The 16068-nt window shown below is 40.2% G+C and overlaps 1 protein-coding gene and 1 non-coding gene across 2 annotated transcripts; both read right to left on the reverse strand.

The window, feature by feature from the left end:
* Nucleotides 1–604: 604 nt before the first annotated feature.
* LOC142995573 (solute carrier family 25 member 36-A) lies at nucleotides 605–9048 on the reverse strand. The gene is made up of 7 exons (XM_076146676.1): nucleotides 8620–9048; nucleotides 7294–7458; nucleotides 5099–5176; nucleotides 3000–3100; nucleotides 1775–1841; nucleotides 1350–1639; nucleotides 605–1155 (listed from the first exon to the last, which is right to left on the reverse strand). The coding sequence occupies exons 1-7, from the start codon at nucleotides 8658–8660 to the stop codon at nucleotides 962–964; spliced, it is 936 nt and encodes a 311-aa protein (XP_076002791.1). The 5' UTR covers nucleotides 8661–9048; the 3' UTR covers nucleotides 605–961.
* Nucleotides 9049–9485: 437 nt separating this feature from the next.
* Nucleotides 9486–9558, reverse strand: trnak-uuu (transfer RNA lysine (anticodon UUU)). Its single transcript has one exon. It is a non-coding gene; the product is annotated as a tRNA-Lys (tRNA).
* Between the last annotated feature and the right edge of the window lie 6510 nt (nucleotides 9559–16068).

Raw genomic sequence — 16068 nt, forward strand, 5'->3', positions numbered from 1 at the left:
TGTCAGTGTTTAACTTACTCATCTTAGGTAGAATATTAATTTTTCGTATTTACATTCCAGTAGTTAAGATATTGTTGGGACTGATTGAGCTTAGGGACTTCTGGTTATGAAATGTGCAAGAATGATGGTATTGTGCGAATCTGTACTAATACAAGCATATCTCAAAGTTTGAAATGTGCTACAAAAACAAACCCTTTCGGTATGTACGTCCGTGTTTACAATATGAAAATGATGTGATCAGTAAGGGTTCCTGACTTCACACATCATCACGTGTTCGTTATGCCCTTTACTGTCACAGGTCAACCAGAGCTCCACCTCCTTCTTCAGCCAAGTCAGCATTTCTAAATGCTTGTCTCTACCTTCACATTTTCCCATAATCTTTTCATTAACCTCAAGGACTGAATACACCCTGTTTACACCAAGACCAGTACCCTCTTCATCAGCTAATACAGGACTTGGTAACATCTATCTCTTTGCATCTTTGCTATTTGGGCCTCTAGTATTGTGAGTGATGCAGAGGATGCTATAGTTTAGATTTTTAATTCACCTAAAAAATGTTTGGAACATTTTCTTTCCTGTCATAGCCACTAAGTAGTAATGGGCAGACTATTAGTACTGTTAGAGGCTTAATTACAGAGGTTGGTTCTCTTTTCAGTAAATTTTGGGTTTGCACAAGCAATGTATATAACCTGACAGGGAATGGCATGGAAAAAGTAAGTTAAAAAAGAGTGGGATGAGAAAGGGAAACATGTCTTCATGACTACTAAACTCGATCTGAGGAACCTCCTCCTTGTGCCATACCATTTGCGTACAAAGTGAAACCCCCCAAGTTATTTGTACAGCCACTCAATTCACTGGGATGAATTGTCTGATGGGGAAATTGTACTACTCGTATACTGTGCAGTCTTTCTCCAAACGTGGGGATGGTTACGTACATTGTCTAAAAGGGGGGGGGACACTTTTAACCATTGAGGAGGTAGACCACCAGCTCGTAGGTGCACATCATGATGGCGGTGTTGGGGATCTGTCGTACCAAATGGGTTGCGAGGCCGCGGTACAGGGCGGCATATCCCTCCTCTCTGGGCACTGTTGTTAGAGTCTGGAAGAAGGCACGATACTTGGTGCCCTCTTCTCGTAGCCTCGTGCGGATCACTTCTGCAAATGCGAGAAAATAAGGACGGGTTAAATGAAAAGTACACACACAAATACACTTGTGATGTTCAAAGTATTCCAGATATTGTGTTACTGCATTATTTGCCATGACTGCACGGCCATGAATGCACATATGATGCAAACCATCAAAAACAGAGAAGACGCCTTCTATCGTTTTTCAAAACCTTTGTTCTTACCATGCGGATACGCAATGGTTGTGGCACAGGTCTTGGATGTGGCGGCGGCAAGCATCATCCCCACAAAATCCGATGCATCTTTGGATGTGTCCTCTTCCTCATCCATGTTCTGCGGTGTCTTGGCCTCCATCAGGCGCCGTTTGATATTTTCATAGATCACAAAGTGAATAACAGTTTCTGAGATGCCGGCATAGGAAGCCGACATACCCCTGTAGAAGCCTCGCAGGCCATCTGCCTGATAAACCCGCCGGACACACTCAAACGCACTCATCCTTCGCTCACCTCGATTCCTGAGAAAGAAAGGAGAAGGTGTGTTAGAAAACCGTAAAAACTATAAAACTAATTTGATGAATTTCACCTCCCACACACTACATTTGGGTCAGACTCAGTTTATTTTGGGGCATTCCACATTGTATCACGTTTACCTAGCATCCAGCTGTAGACGGGTCTTTATGAGCCATATTGGGTTGGTTGCTGTGATGGCTGTAAACCCTGCAGGGAAAAAAGGAGATCACATTTTACCCCACATTAGTAAGACTAATTGTCTACTTAAGTATCACAAACTGTCCACAAACAATTGCTTTAGGCGAGATGTACATGTTCTTTAAGCTGAATACATGTTATTGATGGATAATTGAAACAAAGTGCTTTTTAGTAAAGCCACAAAGGCAGCATATGGCCAGAACGCTTAGCCTGCTATACCCTGGCCTATGTGTATACTAGAGGGCCTGTAAAACAAACTGCATCTTATCCAATGACCTGGATGACAAGGGGAGGTTAAGACAGAAGACAGAAATGCTGAGAGAGAAAGAGAAGAGCAAAGAGATGTAATAAGAAGCAGAGATCTGTGGTGGGTACTCACGCCGACCCAAGTAACTCCTCACAGATGCAGCTAGAGACCCCTGGTGGTGTGGGGGTCTCATGCCCTTGCGAGAGGAGAGCTATGGTAGAGTAATAGCCTAGAACAGACACAGGCTCGTGTGTAGCAAAATGACCAGCATGCAACCATTTCACTTTCCATTTCCCCCACCAAATAAAGTCACTTCTGGTGTGTGTGGCATGCATCTATCAACACATCGTTTGTCAGTTGAGTTCAGATCGGCTTGGCTCAGTCAGGTCTCAATGCTGCCACTGGAGGAGGGGTGTACTGACAAATGCTAGACCGAGTTGGGCCTGAGTCCTGTTGTGCTCATATTGGTGTGAAAACGGACCTGTTAGTTTCACCCGTGCGAAAAGTAAAAACAACAAAACACAGGGACACACTGCAACCCTTACAGCTGTAGGCAGCCTCACAGACCCATATTGTAATGGTTCTTACAGTAGGGTCAGAGTGACACAAGCACAAACACCCTGCCCTGTACATAAACACTGAACAATGAAACTAATGCTGCTCCTTTAACATGCATGTTTCTAAAGGGAAGAAACATTCTAATAAACCGAGCTATAAGTGCAAAGCTGTTAGTACATCTGAAGAAACAGCAGACAGGATGATTAAGTTGCAGAATATTTTGTGAGTGGTTAAACTATGTTCTTCTTGAATGCTGGGAGAGGTCAGTAAGTCACACACACACACACGTCTTCTATAACAAAAGCATTACATGGTCGTGCATAGTGTTGGTCTGTTCCTTGAGACAAATATAACATATTTACCTGCCATTCCAGCTGAGACCATGTGTACCTGTGTGGAGTCTGGTTCCAACACACCATTCAGTTTCTCTTTGGCAGTGGAGTAAGCAGCAAAGTAAATTGCTCTGTGGAGGGTAAAAACACAGTTTTCCATTTCAGTGTAAAGCTTTTTAGTCTTGGCCAACAATGTGCAGCCGGTGATGTAACATATTAATTACGGTGCACAACCAAAAAACAGGTCCCCACGGCTACATGCTAGTTAACAGGCTAGTGAAACAAAAAGGCTATTGGTTAAAAAGAGAATACAAGTCTTCTTTCCTCCTCGCAGTTGGCAAACTAAAAAGGTAAAGTTGTTAAGTATTAATTAAGAGGTCACATGGGAATGTCTGTGTCTGGTCTAAATAAAAGAATCCTCCTCATACCAGCAGTAACACTGCTTAATATGTAATCCAATTAAATTGCATAAGCATTTATCAGGAGTCAGACAGATAAGCAATCAAATAAAACAATAGTGTCTCCATCTAACTCGCTGAAAGTTTCAATAACACCTCAGGGGGAGCATTCGCCCTCTGAGCAGTTGGTATCTTCATGGAGTTTCACTTGAATTGTTGCCTCTGCTAAAACACACCACAGAGAGCGGCGTGCATTGATTAATGACATTACTGATGGGTATTGAGTTTATCCAATGTACAGCATGCTGGATTGTTTGATAAGTTTATCAGTGTATGATTGCTTCCCTTTATACATCACTGAACTGAACCTGATCTCCATCAACAGAAGGACTCAAGCTGCATGGAGAAGCACTCATCAGGGAAAGTTTGGCATGGCTCTTAATGGTTGTGGCAGGATTTACCAGCGATGGAAAAATGCATTAAGTCAGGAATGTACTGTAATGTTTTGCCAATTTGATTTGTGCAGATAACTCAAATTATAAGGTGATTGCAGTCTTCTTTTCAGAAAAAGACTGAATGCTGCTCTCAGCATGCAGGCAATGTTGCTGTACCTCCAAAGGGAACACAACATCGATTAAATGGTGCAGAAACTCCTGGGCAAGGCATTAGGATAAGTGAGACATATGTTGCGGTCACCCAGAGGAGGTTACACAACCAAATGTCTCCATCAGTCACATCTGCCAGCAAGAGAGTCTATGGCTCTGTCTCAACACCAAGTGGGTTTCTACATGGACAGCATTTTAAGTCACATATCATGATGTCATTAACAACTGTGACACGCTAGGGTGGTTCCATTTGTGTCTCCCACTACTAGAATTTGTTAATGCAAATAGAATATATAAAAATGTAAATGAAATGAAGAGCCCCAACAAGAACGTTTGACCTCAGACAAATGATTTTGTACATGCTCTCCAATTATAGTAGTATTTAAGATTTTGAACGTTTGTTGTAAAAATGGTGATCCTGACGTTTTTGGTGCATCGATTACCTACTATTATGGACCAGGGCTATTCAAATTAACTTGGTTATTGGCATTTAAGTACTAAGTAACTGGTTACCTCTTTATAGAGTGTTGTTTTTTTGCACTTAGGGAAACAACCTGGACTGGAAGCCTTCATTAAGCCTTGTGTTTTTAAAATCATAATGAAAAAATATATAAAGAAATAACTGTATATAAACAAAGTTGACTTTGCAGAAAGCTGAATGGAAGGAAGCTCACTCGGAACTGAGAGGAGAGTCTGTAACTTTGAAGTAAGCAACATGACCATGCCAGTGTGACAGCACATGAAATGTGATATCACAACAGATGGCATAGTTCAAACACAGTTCACACAGAGAATAGGGAATCAAGTATACAAATATTAGTTAAAAGGGGAAAGTAAGTCAGTGAGTTTGTCAATGGCATATAGAAAGGTTAGTTGTGTATCCTCTCCTTTACAAATCAGCTATATAAGGAATATAAAAATAGGCAGTGGCAATACAAATGATTGTAAAAGTTGCAATTTGATGTCGAGGTCGTTCAATTCAATTAAATCAATCTAAGCAGTTTCTTATTAGTTCAGGAATCAGAGTTCCTTTTGGACAAAAACTACATTATGTCTTGATGCACATAAACTCATACATGACCACATCTTGGTAAGAGTGTAAAGAAGGTGATGTGCTGAAGCTCACCTTGAGGGTGCCACACCCACCAAATTAGGCCCCAAGCCCCTGAAGAGAGAGCGAGGCCCCTCTTTCTCTAATATCAATCTGAAAAAGAAAACACACACAGACATAAGTAAATCAACTATGAGCACATATCCAGGGTCAAGGACACATTATTGGTAGAAAAGCAGTTTCCTACTGGTGTGGTCCAAATATAAGTTGCATCGACTGGATGAACCCATTTTGATTATCAATCAGCTATCCTCCAGCACAACAAACTAAGTTCTTGCCCACGACATAGCAAAGAAATTGAGGAGGAACATGCCAGTTAAAAACTATACTGCCAGGAATACAGCTCTAGCACAGTGGGATGCATAATATTCGCTGAATCCAAATGACCATTTCCACCATTGACCTATAATCTACGCAGTCAGGAAGCAAGTCCTGGTCAAATCTCTCCATTCTAGAGAACAGCCGAAATAAACCCAGTCAGGCCTGGACATAAGTCAACTCCTTAGAATTATTAATTGTCCCTTCTTACATATACTTGTGATTTATTAATACTATCATTGTTTTCCTTGTCCTTCCTATGTTTACCTCTTTTGTTTTCCTACATGAGAACTCTTGCTCAGTGTTATCCAACAGCTATATATTATAAACTATTATTATCATTAACACATATTTTTTCTTTATTATGTTTAAAAAAAAATGTTGTAAATGTAAAACCGCAGAGCTATGTGTTTTCAGTGTTATGTCATCTGAAAAAATAAACTTCCAGGACAGCTGAATCGGACTACGTTCCTTAGAATCTGCCATTATAATGCTGTTGCATCCATGCCAACAGTAAAAGGTTGAGAGTATAATCCTTAACCTTTCTTGTCAAAACTATTTTTATATATTTGTTTAAATCAGGAGAACAAGAACAAACTCCTGGTCAAAGGAGAAAAGAAACCTAAAAACCGAATTACCTTTTGAACTGGTGGTATATTTATGAAGGCATACTGGCAGAGTACACGGCACTAAATCAGTGCTGCTGCTGCTGCTGCTGTCTCTCACAGTAGAGGAGCCACTGCTGCGGGGCACAACACACACCCACTGCCTCTACGAACACTGTTCACTTTCAGGCAATACTATTTATCGGGTTGTTTTTGGTTCAGGGTGAGTTTATATTTACACTTGGTTGGTTATAAACTGGGTAGCTACAGAAAAGAACGATTTGTTATTCAAAATGTAACCTCACAGTTACATTTCACAACAAATGATGGGAATTGTCGTTCACCAACGTGCCGTTATTACTCTTAAAATGCAAAACTACGGAATATCACTTCATTAAATTGCTTGTCAAACAGCAGAAAGGCAGTACTGGTACAGTTGTGTTTATGAGGGCTGCACGCCAAGGGTTAAATTCTGTGTACAAATTGTTTAACATCTCCTCCTGAACAATTGAGACCTATAGAAAAAGAAACAGCGAGTAAGCTGACTTTTGCTTGCAGTGACATGCTCAAATTTATTACATGTCAAATAGTTTTGACTGTTGTTAAGAGTACACTGTTTGTGAAGAAGGGTCTACATTTTAGCTCCACAGATTTAAGTGGCATTAGGCCATTAAACACACTTTTCAAAAGCCTTGCAGCGGGCCAAGCGAGCGTCCTTTAGAGAAAGACTCTGTCCACGTAATAGAGCGGCTCTAATTTCCTTCGACATCACAACTGGCAAGCTACCCAAATTAATGAGGTTCTTGACTGAGTAGATGTGAAATAAGAACTTGTGGAGTAACAAAGTCATAAAAGGATCACAAATATACGGTAAAATTCGAACCTCATCAATTTTCCTTTATGGTTAAAAGGCTCCTGGCACATACTAACATGCAGCACAAAGGGTTAGGTTGTGGAGTTGGGAGGGGGGTCTTGCCAGGGGACATCAGCCAGAACAAACAGCAGCAGCAGCAGCAACAACATGGTTGCTGCTGAGGGAGGAACAATGTGTCTGCGGCCAAATGTCTCTGGCAGAGCAGAGGGACATTAGCTAAACTACCCATTAATACATCCACTCAGTCTGGTTACAACTCGGAAAGCTCAAATAGTACCTAGATTACTCACTTTACCTTTACAATTGACTAAATAACAAAATCCCTATCAACACTGATTTCAGTATGACATTGGATGTAGTTAAAAACATGGTGGACGTAGGAGTTGGACATGTGATAGATGTGCAGTACTCACTTGAGGCAGTGAAGGGGTCCGGGCGGGGCCACACGGGCCACACTGGCCCCATTGACCGTACTGAGCTGAACCTCAGACACATAGAGGGTGATGGACGATGACTGCAGTCGGGTCTTGACTACTTCCAGTGGACACGTCAATATGGCTCCTACTGTTCCCCCACACCTGGCATGAGGACAGACACGGGAGAGAGATTACAGATGACGGATCGGCAAAGATGTTGAGAGAGACAATTCAGGGGGACAATAATCGAGTCAAACAAGTGTCTTCTTCATCTAGGGATATCAGCATAGGGGCGGTCATAGGTAATTCTATTGCATAAATAATTGAGGCAATGTTGTGGATTGTGGAATTGTAAGGATTCCTGGCATATAGATGAGGAACAGAACAGAGTGGGAACAGAGACATGGTCAGGAATGCGTTTGGTTTTCTTTGGAATAACACTTAGCGTCTAGTTTAGTGCCACACAATCTCACGACGGATATAAATTCATATAGACATTTATCAAATAGGAGATAAACAAAAGCTTTATAAGAATCCCTATCAACAGTGTGCTATACCCCAGGACGAACAGGCTTTATTTCACAACCAGCAGGGGGCGTCCTGGGAAGTTAACTGCTCCCGTAAAGAGACAGTTACGAGAAGACAAGAAAATAACATTGAATTATACTCGGAAACTTAACTACACAACTCTGTACCAGTCTAGACTTTGTTTGGTTTAATTACAAGATCTGAAGAGAGAGGGGGGTAGAGAGCAGTTATCATTTGTTATGGTTAATTTTCAATCTGTGCGAAAGTAGAGCGAGTCACTGTGGTGACTGTCAACATAAGTACTGTCAACATAGTTTTGGCCAAGGTTGGCTACTTTACACACCACGAACAAAACAGGATGTCGGCGTAAGAATCAGTTCAAGATTTTAAAGATTTAAAGCATAGTCAGCCTTTAGTGCTTTAATGTAATGCACAAGTTTGCTACAGCCTAGACAACGTAAGCTGGTAGAACACAGAATTAACGTTAACCTGTAGATAAACCCAATGATCATGCTAAACACTCACCGATCAGAACAAATCCAAAAGTGCATCACACAAACACTTAACTGATGTGTAACTTTTGACATTGAGCACCACCCCCACGGGCGCACATGCTGCAGGGGACTCGTCTGCTACTTGCTTTTTTTTTGTTAACGCATCTTTGAATTGTGAGCTGAATGTTTGACTATGATGAGTTGAGAGAAAACATCAGAGTTATACAAGCATCGACAGTTAGACCTGAGCTAGCTAGCTAGTTAGCTCTTGCACATACAGTATGTGCTAGTGTTCACTCACCCTCCAGCAAACAGATGAACTAAGGTATCTCTTTGACTCATTCTGTATCATATTCGGGAACAGTCCACACGGGGACAATGTGGCGGTCGTCAAGAAAATAGGTGATGTATCACCCCGAGCCCAGAAGTAAATGTTATTCAATACGTCTGTGTTTTGGTGGAGGTCAGCAGCGAGGAAAGAGAGGGTATGTCACGCTAACTAGCTAGTTTGCGTTAGCTACCACAGGAAAACGGCTTTCCGGTGAAACATGTAGATATCTGAGCGGTAAAGCTGCGTCTCCTCGTTCTCAAACATGTCAGAGCTGCACCAGAGCGTGCGCGTGTTCAGAGGTGGGGAGTTATTCCGAGTCTTTCAGAAATGACAACGTCCATGGTCAGCAGTCAGTCAGGCCTCCTTCACGCTAACTGGCCTCGCTGTGCGCCTGCGGCTCGGGTTGCAATGTTTATTGGCGAATGGGAAGCCGCCAAACAGAGGCGCTGATTGGCTGGCACGCCTGCCTGCGCCGCTCGAGCCCGCCCAGTCACTACTCCTTCACGTGATCAGCTTTTACTTTGAAGGGAGCTAATTACCGGGCAATATGGGGTGAATTTGATTATGTTACACAGTCAATAATCTTATAACAATTACTCTGACTGTGACTGATCCGTTTTTGGTTAAGGAAACCCAAAATTTCTCCATGAGCAAGCACTTGGCGACAGCGTCAACGAGTGAATGTCCCCATATATAAAGAAGTAAACCCTGAAATCGATGTCACTGTCTCGTTTTGTACGAAAACTGCGCACAATGCGATTAATTATAGTAATTGGGAGGAGAAGCAGTGGCGTTTTCTTGCACGAAGTTGTAGTTGATGTTGAAAAAGGAAGCTCCGCCCGAACAGGGACTTGAACCCTGGACCCTCAGATTAAAAGTCTGATGCTCTACCGACTGAGCTATCCGGGCTTCTGCAGATGCGGGGCGTTCGATGGTAATTGTACATATGCAAATCCAACAGGTTGTTGAATCGGATATACTGTAAAGATTTACAGATTCACTTGTAGGAGTAATTAAAAAAAAATAAGTAAAGATTTATGTAAATATTCAAGGATTCTCTCACTATTTTTACAGCCATTTCTCCAGCATTGTTTATCCAGGACATCCTAATGAATGTAATTTAGTCTTTTCTTGTCCATTTGTAAATCGAATCTCTAATTTTTTCTCCTCCTTGAATGCAGCATAAGATTTTGCTTTATTTATTTATTCATGCTATTTGTTTTTGCTTTAGATGCATTGCGTTCAAAGGGCAAAATAATGAAACACAGCTGAAAGAGCAATTTATATATTTCATGGAGGTTTTGAGGAAGCTGAACTTCAGCTTGGCCATCATGATATTTTTGTCCTGTAATGTTGTGCTGATACACAGGAGAACTTACCAACTGCTTTCAGAAATGTACACTAGTACCCTGGTCCCTGAGGGGAAAATGTTGCTATAAGTAAGTTATTTTAAACAACTCAACCACAATGTAAATAAGCTTGTTTTAAAATATTGTTGCTGCCTGAAATAGCCCATATGCTTACCTTTGTAAATCATTTGTGATATGATGAACTTGGATATTAGGGGAAAATATTACTAACCTCAGATGTTTTGGATATCTGACCAAAGTATTTCCAACATAAGTTCTTTGTGCTTTTATGGGAAACTCGACATAAGTGTGTGACTGGCAGAGAAAAAGGGAAAGAAGGGGGAGGGTGACGTGTGAGACTTCTCAGCGACACGGAAAATGAGGTTTTCCAATTTGAGCAGGGGAATAAAATCCATACGCTACTTAATTTCATAACTGCTGATGCAATTTAACAAGTCCAGATCATGTGCCACGGGTTGCTCATCTAATCACGTTACTGCCTGGCTGCATGAAAGGCAAAAGAGGCAGGAGTCTTCTGAGGTCACTGACCCTGACTTGTTAAGCATGCATGAGCAACAGACTACAATATATTCCTTTTCTGATTCAGGGAGGGAAATAATATACTGTATGTGTCTCTTGCAAAATCATTTCATATGTTTTTGACTAATTATGTTATAAAACAAACCAACCCTGACAATTGACAATGATACCAGCCCGTACCTGAGGTTAGTATGAACATAAACAATCAGTCAATTACATCTGAACTTTGAGAGTAAACATTCTGTCAGGGTTTGTTTTTTTTGGTTGGCCTCTGAGAACAAACAGTTTAAGAGTAAAATGTGGCAGCCAAAGAGTATTTTCTCTAAACCTATGTTGTACAGGTCATCTCAAAACTCTCTCAGCCAAGATTAATGCTTGATAAACACCTATATGAGGAATGTGCATGGGAACATGCATAATAGAGGCTTCGCTTGTCATCTAAATAGTTTTAAGTTTAATTTTAATGTTTTGTTTGGTGACTGCAAATTATATCATATCATGTCTTTCCTCCTTTGTTAATATATACAGCATATCGGTGGGCCAGTGAGTGATTGTTTTGTGCCAATCCTAAAAGCAGGCAGACATTTTAAGTTGTCAGAGGCTCAGTAGTGTGAGTTGGCTGTTTGCCTTTGAGCCTGACCCGTCCTGTCTATATTCAGGAGAGTTAGTGAATGTCTAGCAACCATATTAGGGTGCTCCCTTATAAAGGGAATTGATTTGGGGAATCCCTTGGTATGGAGCAATCCCTGGCTTGTACCTGCGTGTTACTGTCACCATATTAGGAGACTCACCAGAATGATATCCTGCATCCAGTCACAACGTTTATTAGGCTCACTGAAAAACACAGAAAGGCACGTTTGGGTTTTTATCCGTAGGGCCAGGTTTTTCTTTGATAGACTAATTTTCTCCTTGTAACGTGATCATGCAATGATTACAAACCTAGTTTTACTCTAATTTACAGTCATATTTGTTGTAGATCACAACATATGTGCATCTTATACCTATGTTAAACTTGTTATGACAAACTGCTGAGGAAGGTGAAGAAACGAAACACCATTACTCTGCACCATTACTCTGCACCATCACTCTGCACCATCACTCTGCACCATTACTCTTAAAAACATTTTTTCTAGAACACCAGGTAGGTCAACACAGCGTTAATGATCAACCAGCATTTGACCATCTGGACTGCGGAACTTCTCTTCTTTTTCAGTAATAACATTTCTCTACTACATACTAAGGTTTTGCCATGACAGTATATGCATGGTGGTTAAAGTTGAAGTTTTTCAGGGCACTGGGTTTATAAATTGTGACAAAGTAAATAAGGAGGAAAGGAACACAGAAGAGATGCCCACGCTTCGATTACATTGGCATCCTGACCGTGCCTGCCCGGGATCAAAGTTCATCCACATGTTTGACAGAATCTCTCATCATGCCGTCGCAGCTGCTTATCTCACTGTTGGTGTTTTGAAGCTCACTGCTGGGTTCTATAATAAAATTAGTGTGTGTGTCTCTGCAAGGCAGGTTATGGTAGCTGCAGGAGAGAATGGCTTTTGTTGTAAAATTTAAGTTTTTTTTGTCCATCATGTCATTCTATTATAACTACTAATGCTTTAATGTCAACATATGAGCAATACAACCTTGCATTTATTTTACCAGTGTAAATCCATAACCATTACCTTGGAATCAGATAGGTAGAACAATGTTTCATGCAAATGTATTGTTCATTGACATTGAGGACACCATCTCTAGCTCTATATTCATAACTCCATGTCTAAACTGTTTAGTTTAACCTTCTTTGTTTACGCACAGCAACTCGTGCATGCTTGTGCATACATGGTCAATATGAGGACCTGGGCTAAATTGCACTTGTTTATAGTCAAACATAAAATAGGATTGGTGTCTGAGTGTCTTACAGTTATACTTGAGCAGCTTACTCTGTTAATCCCCACATCAGGAGGTAAATGTTGAGTTCCAGCAAGGGGATTTAAATTTGATCAGTAGACGGTCATGTTGCTGAGGAGCAAATCTGATTTCAACTATTTGATTTATTTGACTTACAAAACACAATTTGATTAAGTACATTTATCAGTCCATATGAATGCTCATTTTATTCGTTTGGTGGATCTAATTGATTGATAGGTTTGTTTTAACTTTCCAAAAACTGTTGTGTCCTCTTCCATATTGTGGGTTCCTTGGGTTTCTTGTTAAGACAGCAGCAGGTCCACAGAATATTCTATTCTATTCTATTCTATTCTTTAAATGTCTCTAGAGATAATGTGTTTGTGTGTTTTGATAACAGAAATAGCAAATATGTCACTTGTGTTCACAGCCGAAATACCTCATGTGGAAATTATAGATATAGTTGTTGCTTTTAATCCATTAATTGAAACATTTTCTGGACCCTAACCAAAGGGAAATTATTTAATGAAAGACAACGGCTAAAACGTAAGAAAATGTATGAAATGACATTGGAGACAATCTAGTCGAAATCCCAAGAAGAATATTGTTCTGGAAAAGATTAAAAAAAGTGACCAGACTAAGATGTCATAAATACATGTATATTGCTTAACAAGTATCTTAGTTTATCTACTTGGAGATCAAACTCATGCCAGCCATGCAGACACAGGAATCTGTGTAAATCAGTAACTCATGACGTTCACACACAAACACACACACACACACACACATACACACACACACACACACACACACACCACTAGCTGCCAAGCAGGATTTGGATTCTCCCATAATAACATCAACACAACATTACAAGTAGACTGCATTACATTTGGGTATGTAAATGCTGCTGTGTGGAATGTACCTCAGACATTCTTGCAGACACATTTATACAGTTATGAGCAAGGAAAATTATCATTTGAAAGCTCCCCCATGTTTGTGCGAATACATACAAATTCCCAAATACACACCAATCCCAATCACACACACCCGCCATATCCCATGACTCCTAATAATGCAGGACATGGGAGAAAGGAGAAGGACAAGTTAAGTGGATGCACGTTTGTTCAGCAGCTCGGCTCATATGACTACCAGACCTTCAGACATTACTGCAGTTGAGGAGGGAAAAGGCAGGACAATGATCTACTGAGGACCTGTGACCATCCTCCAGGATGCCTGATTCACTTACAGCTTATAGACCCATGCAGCTAAGATTGCTCCTGATGTAATGGGTTCACCAGATGCCACATTGGGGCCAATTATGGGCCATGCAATTTGTTATAAAGGAAGGACAATGCTGTGAATCCTTATAATCATATCAGAGAGTGGCTCAGCACACTGTATCACAATGTACACATACAGGTTCATATGAGTCATTTCAGATTCAGCAAGAGCTGTCTTATATAATGGCGAACCATTATGAATGGCTTATCACGTCATAAATACAAATCCATACTACTGTCATGACAGTGTGTCTTTGGTCAGTATTCAGGATGTCGCTTTGCCTGCTGCTTGCCTTCTGTAACATTTAGCTAACAAATTGTGCAAAGAGTAGTTTTTCAGTAAATAAATAAATCTGATCAATTTAACTAATTAAGCTCTGAAACTCTGAATTCATTTGTCAAACACAGAAACAAATCCCATTTTCCACTGGCAAGGTTGTAGTCGCTATTCTTTATTGTTTTTCTGGATTCCATGGCAGATCTCAGGGATATGATATAAAATATCTTTAATTATATATGGACTTTGGTGTTTGTTTAAACTGTAATTTAACCAGGAGAACTGTTTTGTTCAGTTGTTCACTAAGCACATATGCTTGTTTTTCTCGCTGTTATATCTCAGTAGTTTGCTTTGGCTGCACCAAATATGAGTAAACCTTGAGCCCTTTGCAGAATTTGCTACCCAAATGAGCAGACAGTGGTGAGCAGAGTGACACTGATTAGTGGAATCCAGACAGCAGGATTGCAGGACATTCAACAGCAGTCTGTTAAAGGCAGTGATGCGATGTCAACTTTCCCTATGACTGCATTCACTCAGCATCTTTACAAATTCTGCAAAAAGTGGAACTAGGACCTTAATAATTTAATAGTGGAACTAAAGGAAAGGACAGTTTTCGTTCGTTCTTTCTTTCTTTCCTGCTAGCTATGTCCACTAGAGTTCACTCTTGAGCCATTTATACCAATGCCTTTTACGCCTCTTGCCTGTTTTTGTACTGACTTTTGTGAATGGACTATAATTGTGATTATTGATATGTATGATATCACATAACAGAATGCATTACATTACAATCATTTGGCAGACGCTTTTATCCAAAGCGACTTACATTACCACCCTTTCGCAGAGGGAGGAGCGATTGAGGGTTCGGTGCCTTGCTCAGGGGCACCTCGGCAGGGACTCAAACTGGAAACCCTCCGGTTCCCAAGCGGAAGCTCTACCCACTGAGCTACTGCCTCCCGTTGCATTAAAGATGGTTTAATAGAAAATACTTAATATGTTGTATAAATTTGAAGAGGAATCAGATCAGAGAGGTCTTCTCAGCTATCCCTTCTGTGTGTGTTGTGTGTCTTTTTGCAGACGCAGTGCACACTGGACCCAGAAATCACTGTGGAATGGCAGTGATACATTTCTAACCCTTTTCCCTCAGGTTAGGTTATTCAATATGCTTCAAGCCAGGCAAAGAGTTCAGACAAAAGGTTAATTGTTATTGTTGTTGGATGTACCCTCTTTGGTCTTCCTGTTCTTGCTAACATTATCTGTTAACTTTAATTTGTCTTGTATAGATATTGTCTTAGATATTGTATTATCAATTTATTCTGCTTCCATGTCCTGATATGAGATATGACTGCACACAAAGATATCTGGAACACAACATTCAATTGAAGTCATCCAGTTACAGGCCAAAGCTTGACTACCACACAGTGGCCACAATTAGTACAACTACTACTTTTCATGCTATATTATTTGTTTGTAATTAAAGGATTTAGAATGGTGGCAAGGTGTATGTTTTAGGTCACAGTTGGTGCTGTTGACATTTGTTATCTGTGTGTGGCTCCTTCCCTGTGTATCTTTGAATTGCATTGTCCTTGGTAGAGGTAGACAGATAAAGACAGACAGTTTCTCCTCCAAGGTCAGAGACCATTCTCATTGCTGGCAAATTATTATTATTATTATGATTATCATAATAATCATAATAATCATAATAATAATACAATGATAATGTCTAATGATATGATGCTCAGCATGGTATATAACCTACAGAATGACATCAATGGGATAGTTTACCCAAGTTATGGAAAGCTAACTCAAATAATAATAATAATAATAATAATAATAATCATAATAATAATAATAATAATAATAATAATAAAAATAACAATAATAAAACATTCCGATTGAGGCACCTTCGTTGATAACACATCAACAACAGCAACAATAGCAACAACAACAACAACAACAACAAGGATACATTACTGCTTTTTTCCCCTTTTTTTTTTACTTAAATTACGTATCTATCATATGTTACACGAGCTGGTTAGCTTTCCAATGCATCACTTTATTCAGACAGTACTCC

The sequence above is a fragment of the Genypterus blacodes genome, unplaced genomic scaffold (assembly GCF_046128005.1).
Source record: "Genypterus blacodes isolate CSIRO-AG114 ecotype Tasmania unplaced genomic scaffold, CSIRO-AGI_Gbla_v1 ptg000003l_1, whole genome shotgun sequence".
NCBI classification, from domain to species: Eukaryota; Metazoa; Chordata; class Actinopteri; order Ophidiiformes; family Ophidiidae; genus Genypterus; species Genypterus blacodes.